General features: G+C 42.6%; 1 protein-coding gene across 1 annotated transcript; it reads left to right on the top strand.

Annotated features, from left to right (window-relative positions):
• Positions 1-629: 629 nt before the first annotated feature.
• Positions 630-2,430, top strand: mc1r (melanocortin 1 receptor). The gene is made up of 2 exons (XM_051135138.1): positions 630-1,044; positions 1,177-2,430. Exon 2 carries the CDS (start codon positions 1,248-1,250, stop codon positions 2,211-2,213), a length of 966 nt encoding a protein of 321 aa, XP_050991095.1. The 5' UTR covers positions 630-1,044; positions 1,177-1,247; the 3' UTR covers positions 2,214-2,430.
• The last annotated feature ends 19,606 nt before the right edge of the window (positions 2,431-22,036 follow it).

Below are 22,036 nucleotides of genomic sequence, written 5' to 3' on the forward strand. Positions count from 1 at the left end.
TGTTATAAATGTACAGTAGTCAACATTTGAAGTGGATAAAAAAAAAAGTTCATCAAAGTTGTCCTAAGACAGGAATGTTATGTGTAAAGAGTGATATGTCAAAAAGAGATAGACAGAGAAAAGAAAGAGAGACAAATAAACAGCAAAAGACATCAGTACGAAGCGTGGCTATCATTTGTTTAGACCAGTGCAGCTACAACGATAATTACTTTTTTTCAGAAAGTAACGAAATATTGTAATGTATTACTTTTAAAAGTAATTTTCCCCAACACAGGTTATGACAATATAAATAACAGTCTGAACACTTTCTTTTAAACTGCATGGCCTGACAACTGTTGAAAACAAAACAAACAAACAAACAAAAAACTACATTTTTGATGTGTTTTTTTCAACTGATTTTTCTGTTGTTTTTATTTTATTTTATTTTATTTTATTTTATTTTATTCTATTTTCATATTAAGTCAATTATTTTCATAAATTACTAAGAGTTGCGAATTATACTAGCGTATTTAAAAATGTTTCTCGTTAAGCTACATACTGACGGACAACCACGTGATGTGTGATGTGCCTAAAACTTAAGTTTAGAGAGCACACTAAGCATTTGACATATGTGGGTTTGTGTCATGTGGTCGAAAGGGAAGAGGGAGAGACAGTGGGAAAAGAGATGATCATCTTCATTGCAGCGGCGACGACACGGAATCAATAAAAGGCGCTTTTTATTTATTTATTTATTTATTTTATTTTTTGTCACCGATACCTTCTCTGAGGACCACCTTGCGTTTTTGTTTTGTTGTTGTTGTTGTTGTTGTTTTTTGTCTCGCATTACTGTAATATTACTACATTTGTGAGTTTTAAATCTTGAAAACGCGATAGAATCTAAATGATTACAAAACGTAAAGCACAAAACGTTACTACTCCTAATGGTCCGAACAATAATTTGATTTTGACAAGGGAGCCATCAAATGCCAAGTGTGAGGCGGTGCCCAGTAAAGAGCGCATGTCTGCGGACTTAAACTGGGCTCTATGCAGCAGTAACATTGAAAGGTAAAACTGTTTGTGTTCGTTTTTTATAGATGTATTCGCTTCAATTAAAATTTCTAATATTAAAATATAAATATATTTTTAACTTTATTTAATTGATCACGGTGACTGAAACTCTTTGCTTTAACATCAAAGGTGTGCTGAAGGAAAATAACATCCAGCAGGCTCACAAAAACTTAATGAGAACGGACATTAACTGAAGGAGCATGAACGACTCGTCGCGCCATCACTTCAGCATGAAACACATGGACTACTTGTATAATATTGACAATAACATAACTTTGAACGCATCGCTCGGCGACATGAATGCCACAGGAATCGCCCAAATCATGATCCCTCAGGAGTTGTTTCTAATGCTTGGCTTGATCAGTTTGGTGGAAAACATCTTGGTGGTGGTGGCCATCATCAAGAACAGGAATCTCCACTCGCCAATGTATTATTTCATCTGCTGTCTGGCGGTGTCTGACATGCTGGTGAGTGTCAGTAATGTGGTGGAGACGCTCTTCATGTTATTGACGGAGCATGGGCTGCTGCTCGTCACGGCAAAGATGTTACAGCACTTAGACAATGTGATCGACATTATGATATGCAGTTCTGTCGTTTCCTCGTTGTCTTTCCTGTGCACTATTGCGGCGGACCGCTATATCACCATCTTTTACGCGCTCCGGTACCACAGCATCATGACCACGCAGCGCGCCGTGGCCATTATCGCGGTGGTGTGGCTCACCAGCATAACCTCGAGCTCGTTATTTATCGTTTACCACACTGATAACGCGGTCATCGCCTGTCTCGTCACATTTTTCGGGGTGACGTTGGTGTTCACGGCGGTTCTGTACTTGCACATGTTTATCCTGGCGCATGTCCACTCCAGACGCATCATGGCTCTCCATAAGAGTCGTCGGCAAGCCACTAGCATGAAAGGAGCCATCACTCTCACCATCCTGCTCGGGGTTTTCGTCATCTGCTGGGGGCCGTTCTTTCTCCACCTCATCCTCATCCTCACCTGTCCCACAAATCCTTACTGCAAGTGTTATTTCAGTCATTTCAACCTATTTCTAATTCTTATTATATGCAACTCGCTTATAGACCCTCTTATTTACGCGTATCGCAGTCAGGAGCTGCGCAAGACGCTCAAAGAAATGATTTTTTGTTCGTGGTTCTTTGCAATGTGAGTAATTACTTCTGGAGATGTTTTGTAGGAAGCACGTGGAGGAGCATCTAGGTTGATGTGAACGCTAATGCCCAATTATTCTCAGCAAATAGCGTGTTCAATGACTTTACCTCTCTTCAACTTTACAGAAAATACTCTTAGATACTACTGCCTGAGAGAATTAGATCTGATGAACTTCTAGATGCAAAAGTCTTTGTCTGATTTTTTTCAATAAAATAAAAAAGCGTTTGAACAAAGTGTATTTTTTTTTTTTTTTTTTAATTAAGGCACCCCATAATGTTAATTGTATTTCTACCATCATTCCTCATTAATTTCCTCATTCCAAAATAAATAAATAAATAAATTAAGAAAGGAAAAAAGAAAATAAAATAAAACATAACTTTCACAAAGAGGGGGAAACGTTTTTGGGTTAACAACTGTTTAACTGATTTGAGCCATTTATTTTGTTTAAGGTTTAAATCTTTGAAACAAATCATTTACATTAATACATCAACATTAAAATATTAAAAAAAGCAGAGATAACCCCTAGCCGCACCCAGTTTGGGAAACACTGCAGTATACACATCATTTGTATATCACATCACTTAAGAAGTTTTGAGAAAGAAAAAAACACCACTAATTAAGGAATGATTTTTAAAGACCACCCGATAAGCAATTAGCAGGGATGTGCAGAGAGTTTCTCAAGGCAGGGGCTCAAATGTAAAGAAAAGTGGCATTTCTATACAGAGTAATTTAAATTTAACAATTACTATAGTGATTAGCATTTGATAAAACTATCAGTATAATCAAATGGTACATTGATATGCAGTACATAAGAGTAAATTTACTTTGCAATTGCAATGCAACAATGCAACATCTTCCATTTTAGCCATTTCATCTTTGTTGAATATATATGATGTTAAAATATCCAAAAAAAAAAAAAAAACAATATAAAACAGACAGTGGCTACATTGTTTTCAACTAACTGATAAATAAAACCAGGAAGATACCGCTTCTTCACACTGTCTAATGAAATTTAAACTTGTTTAAGACACACAAAATCTACAGCAACACAATGGCAATGAGGTCTCAAACTGACAAATATAAGTATAAATAATTTTTAGAGTATAAAGAGTTTTGAGCTATTCATTTCTGTTTTGTACTCATTGTCATAATAATTTGAATTCAAAAGCATATTGTTGTATTGAACACAATATTATTGTTATCAACAATATTGTGGTCAATACAACAAATTGCCTTGGAATTGTTGAGATAGGGGCACTTTTGTTAATTTGGGGAAAAGAGTAGGGGCTTGAGCCCCCAAAACACCCCCTTCTGCACGTGCCTGAGGATTAGATATCCACCCGTTCATCGAGTCACAAAAGATATAAATTCAAATTCAAGTTAATGTGAATGAAGATCTGATCAAAAACTGTTAGGGCATAGTCCTCATTCAGTAATGCATGCATCCTTTAGGAGTGTGTTTTTTAATGTTAATTTATTTTTAATTTGGAATTTGTTTTATGAAAATATTTTTAATGTTACTAATGCTGCAGTAAGAAAAAACAGCCTGTAGTAAATGAATCATCAAAGCTTGCAAAGCAGTGATAATTACAGTTTAAGTTTCAGCAAACACTGTTTTTGATGAGAAATCCCTTTTGTAAAAACAGCAATTGTTTTTTTTTTCTTTCCCACAAAGAAATTAGCCAAGTCCTAATTCTTTTGAACAGTGTGGTGAATATTATTATTATTATTTAAATCTGAACCACAGACTAACTTTTTATTTCATCTCAGTTTCATTTTTAAATCTAAGAAGTTCTTTTAATTTGTACAATTTTACATTCTTCCACTTTTTCTTTTTTGCCTATTATCACTTTCACTTTTTAATCCATTATCTACTCTGTTGACTTTTTTCTTTTTAGTGTAATTGAAGCTTATCACAAGCTTTTCCACGTGTTTGAGATGTAGCTGTGGGCAAGAGAACTGATTTGAGTGATGGCAGCCGTCAGGGCCACATGCCATTTAATTAAGCGACTAAATCTTCTTTCCCTCATGCAAAACACATGGTTCTCTCTCTTTTTTTTTTTAAACATACTTACTTTTTAACATACATTCTTGAAACAAAACAAACAAATAATAATATATATATATATATATATATTTTTTTTTTTTCCACCAAACTTTCAGGGAGAGCTTCACTGTTAATAAAGCAGAGTCAATAATCACCATTGGAACACTGAAAGTGGTTTTGACTGTTCAGTGTAAAACGACACTCAAAACAACTGCATTTCTCTCACATTTCCCATGTCTTTAACACTTGAACATTCCCTATGTCTTGAAAAGTGTTATGTTTTTAAAATATCTTGATTTGCATTATATGCATGAGATCCTCTAACTATTTGGAGAAGTTTGACTTTACTTGAACTGTATTATAATGAACTGGTATGTAAGATAACAAAATGGATAAAGAACAATTTTGACATAAGCAAGAAAAATATCTTATTTAAGGGACATGCAAGATATGCAAGGAAACATATAGGGAGTTACAAGACTGTGAAGCAAAATAAAACAAGCCCTGTCCTCTCAAGACCAGAGTCAAAATCACAACCTCTCAGACCAAACCTACTAAACAAGAAACAAAGGAGACTTTATTTATCCAGCCAGGGCTTATGAAATCACAGATTCAAAACAGCTTAGTGTGCTATAAAAATATCCTTCCTAGTCTGGTAAGGAATTGCTCTTAGGTCATGCACAAAATTTCATTATTTTGCCTATAAAAAAATTTACCAATTCAAAAAAAATTCAGTCAAAAAATTCAGTCAAGGATGAAGATTCTTTCTAGACTGGAAAACATGTTTGGAAAATGTAAAAATCAAAATGGAATTAAGCTAGAATTTTAACAAACATATTAGATCACATAGGAATTTCTTTAAAAAATCTAGAGTGAAGAGTAGGAGGGGTCTATAATAATTGTTTTCTTGCAATTATTTAGTATATTTGTATTATTAAAAAAAAAAAGTTTATTTTGTATTTTTTTTTTTTTTTCTTATTTGAAGTACTTGCCACTCTCGCTCCCCTCCGGGACGTTCAAGATACGCAGGTTAGAACGGCGGGACCTGTTCTCCAGATCGTCCAAACGCTCCATTAACAAGCTGTTTTGAGCTTTAACGGAGTTTATGGTAGATTCTGCCGCCACAAGCCGTTCGAAGTTTTCACCAACGATGACTTCTGTTGAGGTTAGTCCACTCTGGAAGGAATTTACCGTGTCGTGCAAGGCGTCCACCGACGCTTGCAGAGGTTTGACGGAATTTAGTATCAGTGCAGCCATGTCCTCCTTTAGGACTTCTCGTTGCTTGTCTAGTTCAGAAACAAGTTGTGTCATTGATAAGGAATCGTCGACCATTCCCTCCGCAACTTGGTTTCCCTCTTGAGACGACGTCGCCACCATGCTGGCTAGTTTACTATCTACGTTAGCCTTTTTAGACTGCGATGCGGCGTTTTTCTGTTTAGCGTTACTCATTGTGGACAAGTTAATTGTAACCTTTTCTTTATTTGTTTAGTCGTGCTTACACCATCTTATAATATAAAATGAATATATTGAATGAATTGTTTGAATGAATATAATAGACCTGAATAGGTTTTTTAAACGCCTAAACATGCTCGAAAACTCATGAAACTTTGCACGCACACCAAAAGTGGTGAGAATTGACATCTGATATGGGTTTCAAAGTGGGTGTGGCAAAATGGCTCCATAGTGCCACCTATAAAATTTAAACAAATTTTTCAAAGTGCCCCTTGAGCTATGTACGAAATTCGGTAGATACATGTAACACATCGGTAACTACAAAAAAGTCCCTCGGTACAAAGTCGAAAACCCCACAGGATGTCGGTTATTTTGAATTTTCTCAGCAAGTTTTGTGCCGTTTTTGCCATTTTCAGGAGTTGCATTTAAATGAACTCTTTTTAGAGATTTAAACAGATCAACACCAAATTTGGTCAGTGTAATCTAAAGACCTTAAATTGAGTTTTCATTGGAGGGTGTGTCTGTAGCAGCCTCACAAACTTTGATGTTTCGCAGTGAAAAAGGAAGTAGTTATAATTCAGGCATACAATATCCGATCTTCACATAAAGTCCTGTCCTGAACACATGCCCATAAGTCAAGTCAAGTCACCTTTATTTATATACCGCCTTTAACAATACAGAATTGTGACGACAGCGGCTGTACAGTATTAAATAGGAAATAGTACATCAATAATGCAAAATGGCAACAATAAACACTCAATTTTCAGGTAAAGGCAGTTAATCAAATACAATAAAATAAAATACAATATTGTGTGAAGAAAAAGTGTCCCCAACTAAGCAAGCCAGAGGCGACAGCAGCAAGGAACCAAAACTCCATCGGTGACAAATGGAGAAAAAAACCTTGGGAGAAACCAGGCTCAGTCGGGGGGCCAGTTCTCCTCTGGCCAGACGCAGAGGACTCATCTGGTTCCCGTGGTCTTGTGCCGACGGCCGTCTAGGTGACGAGGTCTTTACTGGGGATCCGTCTCTGGGGCTCATCTAGTTGATGTGGTCTCCATTGACATTCAGGGCTGTAGAGGTCGTCTCTAGGTGCTGATCCACCGTCTGGGCTGGGTACGGACTGGATCCGGGGGACTGCAGTGACCATCTGATCTGAATACAGACTGGATCTGGTGGTTAAGGTGACCTCTGAATAAGAAAGAAACAGACTAATATTAGCGTAGATGCCATTCTTCTGACGATGCACTGAGTACATCGGGTGTTATGGGAAGTGTTCCCGGTTCCGGTTGACCTAATTAATGCAGCCTAACAATCCTTTAACGGATTTGAATTATAGGAATATGTTGATGTGTTATGTGTAAGCAAGGTTAAAGAGATGGGTCTTTAATCTAGATTTAAACTGACAGAGTGTGTCTGTGTCCCGAACAGTGTTGGGTAGATTGAGTTTGGGCGCTAGATAAGAACCATATTCAGTTATAGCCATAGTGCCACCTGCTGGCAACAGGAAGTGACATGTTTTACACTATAACAAACTCCTCCTAGAGACTTAATGACATCAACATTTTATTTGGTCAGTCTAATCTAAAGGCCTTTGTGATGTTGTGAAATTGCAAAGATCTTGAGTTTTCATTAAAGGGTGTGTCAATGGCGGTGTGATAAAGTTTGATGTTCCATTGGAATTTAAGTTGTTTTAACTCAGCCATAAAATGTCCAATCTGCCCCAAACTTCACACATTCGATAAGAGTCCTGACCTTAACACATCTAAAGACCAATACTCCATTATAATTATGGCGCCACCTGCTGGCAACAGGAAATGGCTTGTTTTACAGTAACTTAAACATGCGATGTACAATCTGCATCAAACTTTGCATGTTTGGTAAGAGTCCTGGTTTGAAGACATCTACATGACAATATGCAGTTATAGTTATAGCATCACGTGTTAGGTTATGTCATTCTTTGCACTAACTCAAACATGTTCAATCTGCACCAAACTTCATGTTTAATTAAAGGTCTGGCCTAAAGACATCTAAATATCCAGTTATAGTCATAGTGTCACCAGCTGGCAGTCTGGCACATACTTTGACATATTCCTTCTATATTTACCACTTTAAATGCATATTGCTCACTGCTCACTGTTTTTCTAAAGCCACCCGGTGGCAGTGAGCCTGAGCCTGTGTATACATTCTTTTCTTTTTTTTTTTTTTTTTTAAGTTTGTGTCTTAACTAAGTTATGTTAAACTTTTGCATTTCGATCTTCAATCCCTTGATTCCACAATTGTCCATCATCCTTATGGATCACTCGATTTTCTCATCCTTCCTGCTGTGCCATAGTCTATTGATCCGCTTCCATCAGGGTCCTCCATCCCTCCAGCTCTTCTGTTGTCCTCAGTCCCACATTTTCAATCTCAGTCCTCCTATCTTCTGGCTCCACTCTGGTCATCTAAGCATGTGATGTCACCCTGGTACTTCCTCTGTATCCACCTTAGTTTCTGGCTCTCCGCGGTCTATGATTTTTGATTATGCTCCCCTGTTTCTAGATTAGTTCATTATTATCTTGTGTGTGCATATAGTCTTCCTTTTCCTTTGTTAATAGTCAGTTCTTGTCTTCACTAAGAGTAAAGTTGTTGTGTTGGCAATTTACTTCGTTGCAGTTTTTTCCTACGTTTTTGGATATCTTCACTTTCTTCATTGGAATAAAGCTGCAATTAGATTGACACTTCAATTATTCTCTCATTAAAACACTCATTGGACACATCTTTAATTTTTTGAATTTATGCATAAAACTTTATTTGCTAATATAGTAAGTTGTAATAATAAGTTATAATAATAAATTAACAGTTCAATGGCTCATAACTGGCCTATAAAGTCTGTAGCTTATTCAGCAGACTTATCCAGTGGTAAATGGTTTGATCAGAGTCATATGACTCCACTGGCTATGGAATGCTATAATGAAAGTGCTTAATTAGCTCAAGGATGTACATTAAACCCATTTTTGACTCTGTACTACATACCGAGGGGTGGAATGAGGGGTACAATTAGATTTAGCTAAGCCAGTTTGCTCTCTTTTTCTTAGATGAACTCTATAAAAGTAACTGAAGGATCTATCCAGTCAAACCTTAAATGTGCATCTTTAGAAAATCATTTTCCTTTAATTTAATGTAATTTAATTTTATTTTATTTATGGTGATTAATCCTTAAAAAACCCGAAAACTAATTGGTTTCTGGCACAGACATTAAGCCAAATTCAGTTTATTATATCACTGCTCTGCAGTGTGGTTAAACAAAACACTGTTTGACTTCTGAATGTACAGTAGGGGAGAGTGGGGACGGTTGCAACAAGGGGCAGTTGCAACATGGCTTATTTCTCCAAGCAGGAATAAGTTGCAGTGATGATTTTCTTACTGCATATGCTTTTCTGGCCCCTCATCCTTCCTGGAAGAAATCAGCCACATGTTACCATTCCTTGTACGAAAAATCATTTTCATGGTAAAAAAGTGTTTTTTTTTGTTTTGTTTTGTTTTGTTTTTGTTTTTGTTTTTTAAATATCGGATTTTTGGTCATAGTGTCTAAGTTGTTTGTGTGACACACTGTAAAAACATAACATTTTAGTGTTTTCTGAGCTTCTAATAGGCATAGCTAGCACAATGATATTGTGTCAAGCTAATATACCAAGTTTTATCATGGCTGTCAGTGTAGGGACGGTTGCAACAATGTGTTTCCAATCCAATCCACATCCAATTTACCTTATTGAAGACCCTGTCTGCGCAAAATGAAAAAATTGCAAAATGATATTTAAGAATGATTTAATTACATTTTAAAGAATATGGCAACTGTCCCCTGTTGAGGGGTCAATTGCTACATTTCACTTTGTCTATTCAATGTAAACTGTACATATATTATCATATGTACACATGTTGCAGCAATGTGGGTGAGTAGCTGACAGACGTGACTTTATTGTATTAAAATTTTGGCTTTCTAATACAAACAGTCTCTGAGAAACTAAAGAAATGCAAAAAGTGTTGCAACCATCCCTGCTCTCCCCTATCAGCAGAATACCGACCATGTAAATGATATAAAAATTGCTTTTATAAAAGCAATAGCATTAAAAGCTTTTATAAAAATGTTTGTGCATTTAGGAAATTTAAGTTACTGTGATGTGGAAATAGATTAATATTAATATTTTCAGCATCATAAATAAATAAAAATATGTAAAAATACATATATAAATATATATAACATTTTTTTGGGGGGTAAAATTACTTGCTTCTGTCACACACACACACACAGGAGGAGACGAGAGGTGAGTGACAATCCAAACCAGCGTTTATTTCACAAACGAGAGAACACACAGAGGTAGAGACAAATGGTAATGGAAAGCTTAGCTGACAGTCCTTGTGCGATAGAGCAGATGATAGTCCAGTCAATGAGCCACGTGGGTTCCGGAGAGCACGGGAGAGTTCAACATAGAAGAAATACGTAAGGTCAGGAGCAAATGTCACAAGGTGCGAACGGTAGACCCGACAAGAGAGGAATGAGTGAATGTCCTTTATATAGGGTGTGGCTGATTGAAGTCAGATGCAGGTGATTAGAACTCATGTGCGGCCACGACCGCGAGGGGCAGGACAATCCGGGTGGTTGCGATGAAAGTCAGCTAGTAGAGTGGGATCCAGTACATCGTCTTGGGGAACCCAGGATCGGTCCTCTGGTCCGTACCCCTCCTAGTTGATCAGGTATTCCAGGTGGCCTCCCCGACGCTGTGAGTCCAAGATCTGGTGGACCGTGTAGATGGAGGGTTAGTCCAGGACTTCTGGAGGAGGAGGTTCCGCTTCAGCTCCGGGGGTTTTTTGTGGCAGAGGAATAGAAGGGTTTTAGGAGAGAGACGTGGAATGTGGGATGAATACGGTACCTGGGAGGGAGCTGAAGCTGGAAAGTGACTTCGTTGATCTACCTCAGGATCTTAAATGGACCAATATAGCGGGGACTCAGCTTGCGGCATGGTAGCTGTAGACGAAGGTCGCGGGTGGACAGCCAGATGAGATTACCGGGTTGGTAATGGGGGGCGCTCCTACGTCTGGCGTCGGCGAAGTGCTTGTCCTGGCGTACTGCTCACTGGAGATGGTGATGAGCTGAGTCCCACACTCTCTCGCTCTCTCGGAACCAGTGGTCGACAGCTGGAACATTTGAGGGTTGCTCCATCCAGGGGAACAGCGGAGGCTGGTAACCGAGTACGCACTGGAAAGGTGTTAAGCCGGTGGTATCTTGGCGGAGGGAGATCTGTGCGTACTCGGCCCACGGGAGGAACCTGCTCCAGCTGTATTGGTCTTCACTACAGTATGCCTGGAGGTAACGTCCGAGCTCCTGGATCTTTTTCTCTGTCTGGTCATTTGTCTGTGGGTGATATCCAGAGGAAAGGTTAACAATGACACCAAGCAGCTTGAAGAAAGCTTTCCAAACATGTGAAATGAATTGAGGGCCCCGGTCCGACACTATTTCCTCCGGGATGCCGAAATGACGGAACACCTGATGGAAAAGATGTTCTGCGGCTGTCGACAGTCCCTTCGGAGGAACGAACTTGCATGCTTTGGAGAAATGGTCGACAATCACCAGCACACATGTGTTACCTTCTGAGCTGGGAAGGTCTGTCACATAGTCCACGCCTAGATGGGACCAGGGCCTCTCCGGGATGGGTAGTGGAACCAGCTTGCCTGTAGGTAACATGTGAGGAGAGTTAGACATGGCACAGACAGAGCAGCTCTGGACATACCTGATGATATCACGGCGCATACTGGGCCACCAGTAACGAGTTTGGAGAAGCGAGAGGGTCCGCTTGCTGCCTGGATGTCCAGAGCCCGGAGACTGGTGAGCTGTGCCCAGAAGGTCTTGGCGTTGGGAGTGAGGACGTCTTACCTTCTGGGCATTCCAGCAGAGCAGGCTCCTGGAGAGTGGCTTGCTGAATGTCTTGGTCTTGATTCCAGATTATAGGACTGACGATGAGGTTAGGGGGAGGATGGGTTTGGGGTCGGTTGGCTGTTCAGACGATGATAGTGGAGAGAGGGTGTCTGCGGGGATGTTTTTGGAACCAGGTCGGTAAGTGATCTTAAAACTGAAGCGTGTGAAAAAAAGAGCCCAACGTGCTTGTCTGGGATTGAGTTGTTTTGCATCTCTAAGGTATTGAAGGTTCTTGTGGTCCGTGATGATGGTAAATGGATGAATTGCCCCCTCTAACCAGTGGCACCACTCCTCCAGGGCCAGTTGATGGCAAGCAGTTCTCGGTTTCCCACATTGTACTTTTGCTCCGCCGGAGACAGCTTACGTAAATAGAAAGAACAGGGATGGAGGATAGCAGGCTCACTGACCGCTTGAGAAAGCACTGCACCCACTCCAGTGGTGGAGGCATCAACTTCAACCATGAACGGGAGTTCTGGATCTGGATGGTGTAATAAGGGTGCTGAAGAGGTGCTTGAGATGTTGGAATGCTTCGTGGGCAGCGGAGTTCCAGGTGAGGTGTTTGGGTTTACCCCGCAGGAGGGAGGTCAATGGAGCTGTGATGGAGCTGTATCCCTTGATGAATCGACAGTAGAAGTTGGTGAATCCTAGGAAACGTTGGAGTTCTTTGATACTGTTGGGTTGTGGCCACTTCTGGATAGCGTCGACCTTCCCCTGGTCCATGAGCACACCCTCGGCACTGATGTTATATCCTAGGAACTGAACAGATGGTTTATGGAACTCACATTTCTCCAGTTTGAGATACAGATGATGCTGGCGGAGTTTGAGGAGGACCTGCTGGATGTGCTGGCGATGTTCGGCCAAGTTCCGGGAGTAGATCAAGATGTCATCAATGTAGACCACAACGAATCGATGGAGGAACTCCCGGAACACCTCATTCATAAACGTTTGGAAGACAGAAGGACTGATGGATAAGCCGTACGGCATGACCTGGTATTCACAGTGCCCCGTAGGTGTTACAAAGGCGGTCTTCCATTCATCTCCCTCACGAATACGAACGAGGTTGTACACACTCCGCAGGTCCAGCTTCGTGAACACCTGGGCTCCACGAAGCTCTTTGAGGGCGGCAGGAACCAAGGGGAGCGGATAAGGTTGTTGAATGATCTGTGAGTTGAGTTGCCGGTAGTCAATGCATGGGCGGAGACCTCCATCCTTCTTACCCACGAAGAAGAAGCTCGAAGCGGCCGGTGAGGTAGATGGTCGGATGAATCCTTGATAAAGGGCCTCTGCAATGTAATCCTCCATCGTCTGGTGCTCCGTGATGGACAGAGGATAAACCCTTCCCTTGGGTAGTTGAGCTCCAGGCAGCAAGTCAATAGCGCAGTCCCATGGCCGATGAGGTGGTAGATGGGTGGCTGCTTGCTTACTAAACACATCCTGGAACGCCATGTACTCCGCTGGGATTTCGGGTGTGAAGGTGGGTTCAGGGCTCTCAATCTGCGTGGATGCAACTAGAGCTGGAACGGTGTGAGGATGAGGTAACTTAGACAGACATTGGATATGACACATCTGATTCGAGCGTGTGATGTCGCAAGGGTCCCAGCGGAATTCTGGACGGTGTAGACGTAGCCAGGGGTGTCCCAGGATGATGCTTATGGTGGACTCCTCCAGTACCAGAAACTTTATCTCCTCTTGATGAAATAACCCAACTTGCAGAGTGATGAAAGGTGAAGAGTGACGTACTTTCCCACGCCTGAGTGGTTTTCCTTGAATAGCTGTAACCGCATAAACCTGGTGATGGCGATGATGTGGGAGTTGAAGTTGTTTCAAACAGTCCTGGGAGATGAAGTTGCCGGAGGAGCCTGAGTCAACCAGAGCAGACACAGAGAGAGAGCGATCAGAAGTATGCAGAGTAACGGGAAATAATGTAAGGTTGGCGGTTTCAACTTCTGACAGAATAGTACTCACCACCGGGCGTGGGGGTCTGATGGGGCAGGTGCGGAGAAGATGTCCCTGTTGTCCACAATATAAACATAGACCAAGTGTGATGCGACCATTTCGTTCTGTACGTGAGAACCGTGTGGAATCAACTTGCATGGGTTCTGGTACTGGGAAGCTAGCAGCCACTGAGGCAGACTGAGGAGCGGTTACCGGTGGCTGGCAGGCAGCTAGCCACTGAGCAATTCTCGTAGCTCATTGAAGGAAAGATTCCAATCCAGTGCTGTCATTGTATAGAGCCATGGCGGCGCAAATTTCTGGGTTGAGTCCCTGCCGGTAAGCTCCTAGAAGCGCAACTTCATTCCAGCCGCTAGCCGCCGCCAACGTGCGGAAGTATAGCGTGTATTCGTTGACAGAGGAAGAACTTTTTTGTAGCCGGAAAAACTGATCAGAGGTAGTAAGTGTGCCGGTCGCTGTGCTAAACACCTCGGAGAAATGACTGGTGAACTGTTCATAAGAGTTGATAATGGGGTTGTTTAAATTCCAAATTGCTTTAGCCCACTGTAGGGCCTTACTGGTTAAAAGTGAGATGAGGAAAGCGACTTTGGCGTTCTCCAAAGGAAACTGTTGTGGTTGCATCTGGATGTATAAGTTGACTTGTAGAAGAAAACTGCTACACTCAGCCGCCTCACCCGCAAATGTGGCGGGTATGGCCATGGGACATCCTGAGGCAGGTGGCGGCGGAGGTGTTGGAATTAATGCCGCCTTGAAGGCATTCACTAACTCCATGAGAGGATTGACCGCAGCTGGTGTCTCGGTGCTCATCTTTGTGTAGGTCGGGTCTTCTTCTCACACACACACACACAGTAGGAGACGAGAGGTGAGTGACAATCCAAACCAGCGTTTATTTCACAAACGAAAGAACACACAGAGGTAGAGACAAATGGTAATGGATAGCTTAGCTGACAGTCCTTGTGCGATAGAACAGATGATAGTCCAGTCAATGAGCCACGTGGGTTCCGGAGAGCACGGGAGAGTTCAACATAGAAGAAATACATAAGGTCAGGAGCAAACGTCACAAGGTGCCCAACAAGAGAGGAATGTCCTTTATATAGGGTGTGGCTGATTGAAGTCAGGTGCAGGTGATTAGAACTCAGGTGAGGATGAGCGGGTGGGCTCAATTTGTATGTATTTCAATATCTTTGTGTATGCATTGCAGTTTGATTTCTAGGTAGAGTGTTTAAAATGCTAATCAATAGGATGTTATGTCGAGTTCAGAGTGTCGACAAGCAACCAAGGAGAATAGACGGGGAGGGACCTGAAGGTTGGTGGAGTGTCTTTTTCTGAATTTCTAGTTCGCGAGCTGTTAGTTTAAATAAGGCAGGAAAAAAAAAATTGTATGCTGCCACTGTAAAATAAAATCTGTCACTTTTACAAAATAATTTTGGCAGCTGTGGTTGCCAGAATAATTTTGTAAAAAATACAAAAACGACTGTAAACACATTTACGCCCAAAAACTGTACGTTTTACAGTACAAAACTGTAATTTACAAAAAATAAAATTTGAATGTAAACTAGTAAATTCAACAACGCACACTTCTATTAAAATCTGTTTTGTACCTTTAACATAATGACATCCACCATAATAATGCAGGTTGTTAAAGAGAAAGCGACATGAAGAATTAAAGCTCATCACAAGTAGCTTGGCCACACGCAGAAGTACATACTAGTATATAAAAGGTGCACAGAGTCATTCACGCAAACACAAAACACCATCATGGTAACACACAACACTTAAATAATGCAATAAACATTCATTAAACAACAGAAGATGTAACATAAAGCCCAAATGTACATAACTGTTAAAACAAACTATTAAAAAAAAACATGATTTAAACAAAATACTTCCAAATGTGTAGTGTCATGCAGGGAATTCCGGGAATATCAGTTTACAGTTTTCGACTGTAAATTATACATTGATTTGTTCTTTCTAAAAACTTTACAATTAACAGCATTTTACTGTAAAATTACATGAAATGTCTGGTTAGACATCTTTTTATAGTTTTTCCCTGTATTTAGTATGGGAACTTACTGTTAACCTATTAACAGTTTTTTCCCGTAGTGTTTTTACAAAATTTTACAGTTAAAATTACACTTATTTCTATTATAGTATTATAGTATATAGTATATATAAGTATTATAGTGATAGAGACTGTGTCCAGAACAGCATACAGCGTAACAGAAGGATATTCTGGGTCTGGGGAGACTAAAACCGAGTGACTTCTGTGTATTTTAGCAGTTTCGGAAGAGAAAACTAAAGTTTATTATTTTCTTGGGAGTGAAAGACCCAGAGAATTTATTAAACGGCATCAGAGTATTTGCATGTTGTTCTATGGGAACAAAAGGACATTGTTGCTTCAGTCTTCGTGGAACAGATATGCAAATCCACTTCATCGGCCATCTTCTCCGGTGTGACGCATCACTTATTGGTAACACTTTATTTTAATAGTCCACTTTAGACATTCTACTAACAGTAAGTAACTTTACAACTGCATGTCAACTAGTCATTAGAGTATTAGTAGACTGACTGCTTAATATCTTCTAACACTCTTCTAAACTATGCAAGTATATGTCACTACTAACCCTAAACCTAACAGTCTGCTCTGAGAGTTAGTAGACATATAGTTGCAAATTAATGAGAATTAGTTGACATGTAGTTGCAAAGTTACTTATAGTTAGTAGAATATCTAAAGTGGACTATCAAATTAAAGTGTACCCCACTTATTTTATGGCTGAACTACTTTCTCGTTTCTGTTGGGCAGCTTCACGTGAGTTTCTCATTCCTGTTGAGCAGTTTCACAATGTGGATGCTGAGTGAGTAATAAGTTTCCATCGCACATGGGGATTCTGAGTGAGTAACAAGTTTGACCACGTACTGGAAAAAAACAGATTCTCATTCATCCTTGACTAACGTTAACCCGTGCACCAGCCTGACTTGTTTAGTAAGAAAAGTAAATAAATCTTCATTTGAGACGATCTCTGTATATTCATATTCGGCATCTGAGTACAGTATTTTTTTTTGGGGAAGAAACATCCCAGAAAAAGAATTTGAAGAAAACTTTATTTTGTTGAGAACAACACTAAAAACACAAACCTTTTTTTTTTTGTGTGTGTGTATGGTTTACATTTTCAGGGACACCAAATTATGTAAGGTTATAGTGTTTTAAAAGCGAAACACAAATACTTTTCTAGAGATAATCCAGCAAAGCTGATTAGTCAGAGCAGGTGGTCGGGAAACTTCTAGGGAACCCTTGGAGGAACAGCACAGGACTCCTACTCCATCCCATTCCACATCTTGTTCTCAAGAAGAAATAACTTGTTCTTCTAAGATTCCATCCAGTTTGATTGGTCCAACTTCTGAAATACCAGTTCAAATTCAAGGAGTTTATGCAAAAGCTTTGCTTGATAGTGGCTCTCTTTTATTGAAGCTTTTATGACGCTTACTTGAAACACTTACCACTGTTGCCCGTGGAAAATCTTAAAATATGAGGTTTGAGTTCACACAAATACCCATACGACGGTTATCTTTCCATTAACTTGAATTCACTGAAAATGTGGTACGCTTTCCACAAGCTGTTGACACACTTGCACTTATTTGCCCAGATTCTCAACCAGAGAAGAGAATCGCCATTCTGTTGGGGACTAACACCAACATCGTGAGACGTTTATTTGAGGCTTGTAAGCAGAAGCTAGGTGACCACTTCTTACATACTTTGTCCATACATCCTGTAATGCGAGAAGTCTATAAGAATATTTAGAAGACTGATGGCGTGTCCAATGATTGTGAGAGGCATGGTGCTGTGTGGTTTACCCAGCATAAAACAATTGTTGTAAGGCCAGGAGAGTCACTTCAATTCCGGGAAAACCTACGTTTTTTCCAAACCCCACTGACATGCATGTACTGATAGACCAGCCTGATGACACCAGTGTTTCAGATGATCTGTTAGTGAGACCTGAAGTAAAGTCTGTTTCCGTGGTATCAAACCACTAACTGTGACTGTGAGAAACAAGTCCACTAAAGAGGTGCATCTGAAACAGGGCACGCCAATTACCAATTATTGTCTTTACCCTGTCACTATTGTACCTCAGCCCATATTAGCAGAAAGTCAGTTGTCCAGTGCGATAACTCTGCATCTGTCATGATAAATCAGACTGGATTCAGTTTGCGAGTATGCATACAGTTTATTGACAATAGTAGTGGAAAAGAAACGAGACGTGAAGCGTATGGTAGCCGTAGCTCCCGGTGGGACAGGGACGCGAATGGGCAGCCGATCCTCGGGGAATAATCCAGGACAACGGAGCGAACAGGAGCAGGACCCAAGCGAGGAATGCCGAGGGAGAGAACTGGAAACCGATCCTCACACAAAGACGGAAAACAACGATCTGACAACATAGGACGGAAACACAGGCGTTAAATAGCAGAACCCAAACAAGCACCAGCTGGCGCACAATCATGGTAATAGCTGCCACGCCCACACACACACTCTGGACACACACACACACACACACAGAGCAAGAATGAGTCCGTGAACCCATGAACCGTGACAGTACTCCTCCTCTTAGGAGCGCCTCCTGGCGCTCCCAGGCGAGCCTACCCGTTGATTGTAATCATCAATAAGGGATCCAGGATGTCCCTAGCTGTAACCTAACTTCTCTCCTCCGGACCGTAACCTTCCCAGTCCACCAAGTACTGGAATCCGCGTCCCCTCAGCCTGGAGTCCAGAATACGATTTCCCGAATAGGTGGGTTCCCCGTCTACGAGACGCGGCGGTGGAGGAACCGGAGCTGGCGGATTAATAGGTGAGTGAAATACAGGTTTCAATTTGGAAACATGGAAAACGGAATGAATTCTCCTGTACGCAGGAGGGAGTTTGAGGCAGACTGCCACTGGGCTAATGATCTTAGTGACAGTAAACGGGCCAATGAATTTAGGCGCTAGCTTGTTAGAAACGGAGCGGAGCGGAATGTCCTTGGAAGAAAGCCACACTTTTTGACCTACGACGTAGACTGGAGGCTTGGACCGGTGGCGATTGGCCTGAACCTTAGTGCGTGCCCTCACCCGGAGGAGAGTCTCTCGAGCTCTTCTCCAGGTGCGGCGGCAAAATAAACTGGGGCCCCCTGTCGGAAACCACGTCATTCGGGAGGCCATGAATGCGAAAGACGTGATCAACAACAGTAACCGCTGTCTCCTTAGCAGAGGGTAATTTGGGTAAGGGAATGAAATGAGCCGCCTTCAAGAACCGGTCCACTACGGTTAAAACAACCGTGTTACCTTGGGAGGGTGGGAGGGTGGGAGGGCAGTAACGAAATCGAGCGCGATGTGGGACCAGGGTCTCGAAGGGACTGACAGCGGTTGAAGTAGCCCCTCTGGAGGTCGATTGGAAGTCTTACCACGGGCACAAGCCGAACAGGCCAAGACAAAATCCCGGATGTCACGAGCCATGGAACGCCACCAGAATGGCTGCTTAACTAGAAAACTAGTACGATTGACTCCTGGATGACACGCTACGTTGGAACAGTGACCCCACCGAACGACGTCGGCCGTACTCCCTCCGGCACGAATAATCGACCCGGTGGGCACCCGGGCGGAGGCGTCACCCCTTCTAAGGCCGTGCGGACCTTCAACTCGATCTCCCAAGAGAGTGTGGAGACCACAAGTCTCCCCGGTATAATGCTCTCGGGAGAGGGTGGGTGTTCAGAATGGTCAAAAATATGGGACAACGCATCGGACTTGATGTTCTTAGATCCTGGGCGGTAGGAAATAGAAAAATCAAAGCGGCCAAAAAAAAGTGCCCACCGAGCCTGCCTGGAGTTGAGTCGTTTAGCGGATCTAATGTACTCTAAGTTCTTGTGATCGGTCCAAACGATAAAGGGTACCCCCGAACCCTCTAACCAATGACGCCACTCCTCCAACACTAACTTGACTGCCAGCAACTCCCTGTTACCAATGTCGTAATTGCGTTCAGCGGGAGACAAACGACGAGAGAAAAAAGCACGGGGTGCATCCTGTCGTCCGAGGCCAAACGTTGGGAAAGAACCGCACCTACCCCCACCTCCGACGCGTCGACCTCCACCACAAACTGACGTGTAGGATCAGGGGCCACGAGGATGGGAGCCGAAACGAAGCGGCTCTTGAGGTTGGTAAATGCAGAATCGGCTGCGCTAGACCACCTGAACGTCGTCTTGGCGGACGTCAAGGTGGTCAGGGGCAAGGCTAGTTGGCTGAAATTGCGAATGAAACGTCGGTAAAAATTGGCGAACCACAGAAACCTCTGCAGGGCCTTGCGAGACTCTGGAGTTGGCCAATCTACCACAGCCTTAACCTTGTCGGGATCCATGCGCACCCCCTCGGACGAGATGATGTACCCCAAAAACGGAACCAACTGTGCATGGAAGAAGCACTTCTCCGCCTTGACAAAAAGCCCATTCTCTAGCAGCCTCTGGAGCACCCACCTGACGTGCTGAACATGTTCCAGGAGAGAAAAAGAAAATATCAATATGTCGTCCAGGTAGACATATATGAACTGATTTACCATATCTCTCAACACGTCATTAACCAGAGCCTGAAAAACCGCGGGGGAGTTGGACAGCCCGAAGGGCATGACCTGATATTCAAAGTGCCCCCTGGGGGTATTAAACGCGGTCTTCCATTCATCCCCCTTCCTAATCCGGACCAAATGGTAGGTGTTGCGTAAATCCAACTTGGTAAAAATGGAAGCGCCCTGCAACCGCTCGAAGGCTGAAGACATCAATGGCAAAGGATAGGTATTCTTTACTATGATGTTGTTCAGCCCTCGGTAGTCAATGCAAGGCCGCAGGGACCCATCCTTCTTACCCACAAAAAAAAAACCTGCCCCGGCGGGAGAAGAGGAAGGACGGATGAACCCTGCTGCTAGAGAATCAGAAATATACTTCTCCATGGCCTCCCTCTCAGGAGCAGATAATGAGTATAATTTGCCTTTAGGCAGAGACGTACCTGGCACTAGATCTATAGCACAGTCATAGGGACGATGTGGAGGAAGACAAGCAGCCCTGGACTTACTGAACACTTCCTTCAGGTCAAGGTACTCCTTAGGCACGTTAGACAGGTTCACCGACTCATTCTGCAACAGAGAACAAGACACAGACGAACAAGCAGACACAAGACAAGAAGCATAGCAGGAGTCACTCCAAGCAGACACAGAATTGTGACCCCAGTCCACCCTGGGATTGTGGTGGACCAGCCAGGGATGGCCGAGGACAATAGGGGCTAGAGGAGAAGAAGTGCAGGGTGATCCTCTCAGAATGGTTACCGGACGTGACGAGGGTAACCTGTCCTGTGGTGTGAGTAATGTCGGGGAGAGCTTGTCCATTAAGTGCATTAACAGCAATCTTGTGAGTGAGGGGAACAATGGGAATGTGAAGACGATGAGCGAGATCAAAGTCCATGAAGTTACCTTCCGCTCCAGAATCCACCAGGGCCAGACAGTTGTGGAATGCGGCTGCCTATTGCTGTCTAACTGGGAGGAGAGTCATAGATGAGGACTTTTCCAGTAATACTCCGCCCGACAGTAACCTCGATTCTACTGTCGGGCTGTTCCTTTTACTGGACAGTTCACCAGGAAATGGCCGGCCGCACCACAGTAGAGACAAAGTCCTTTAGCTCTCTGACGCTCTCTCTCCTCCCGGGAAAGCCGAGCTCTACCCACCTGCATGGGCTCTTGGTCGAATGCGGGGCTGACTGTATTCGTGGAGGCAGTAACTGGACTAGCAGAAAAATCAGACGCCAGGGTGTTAGAGCAAAGCTGATCACGCCGTTGTAACCTGGCGTCAACTCGGAGCGCCAAATCAATAAGTCCATCCAGATCAGCGGGTAACTCCAGCGTGAATATTTCCCTTTGAATGCGGTCAGCCAAGCCATGCAGGAAGACGTCCCACTGCGCCTGCTCGTTCCACCTGCACTCTGCCGCCAACTTGCGAAACTCAGTGGAGTAGTCCGACACCGTCCTGTTCCCTTGGCGAAGATCAGTCAGCATTTGTGCCGCCTCACGGCCAACCACCGCGCAAAGATGCGTTTCATCTCCTCCGAGAGTGCCAGAGAGTCCACATAAGCTGGAATTTTGTCCTTAAAATGGGCTGTAGTTGATAGGCTACATGATTGTGGAGAAGAGCTGCAAGAACTTTCAGCTTCTGAAGGCAAAGGACGAGGCAGGAAGTATTAATGTCCTAGCAGTACAAGGAAAGCAGAGTGCTCATTTACCCGATGGGGAAAAATCCTTATACATACCTTTATGTATATATACTTACCTGTCCACCGGATGCTTGCCTGACTTATTGCCTAGAGAATTGAGTGCTTCTCAACAAAAGATCTTTGCTTGGAGTTAGTGTGGTCCGCGATC

This window comes from Labeo rohita, chromosome 18, assembly GCF_022985175.1.
Source record: "Labeo rohita strain BAU-BD-2019 chromosome 18, IGBB_LRoh.1.0, whole genome shotgun sequence".
Taxonomy (NCBI): domain Eukaryota; kingdom Metazoa; phylum Chordata; class Actinopteri; order Cypriniformes; family Cyprinidae; genus Labeo; species Labeo rohita.

Excerpts from the sequence above, each read along its gene's own strand:
- mc1r (XM_051135138.1), top strand. The coding sequence starts at position 1,248 with ATGAACGACTCGTCGCGCCATCACTTCAGCATGAAACACATGGACTAC.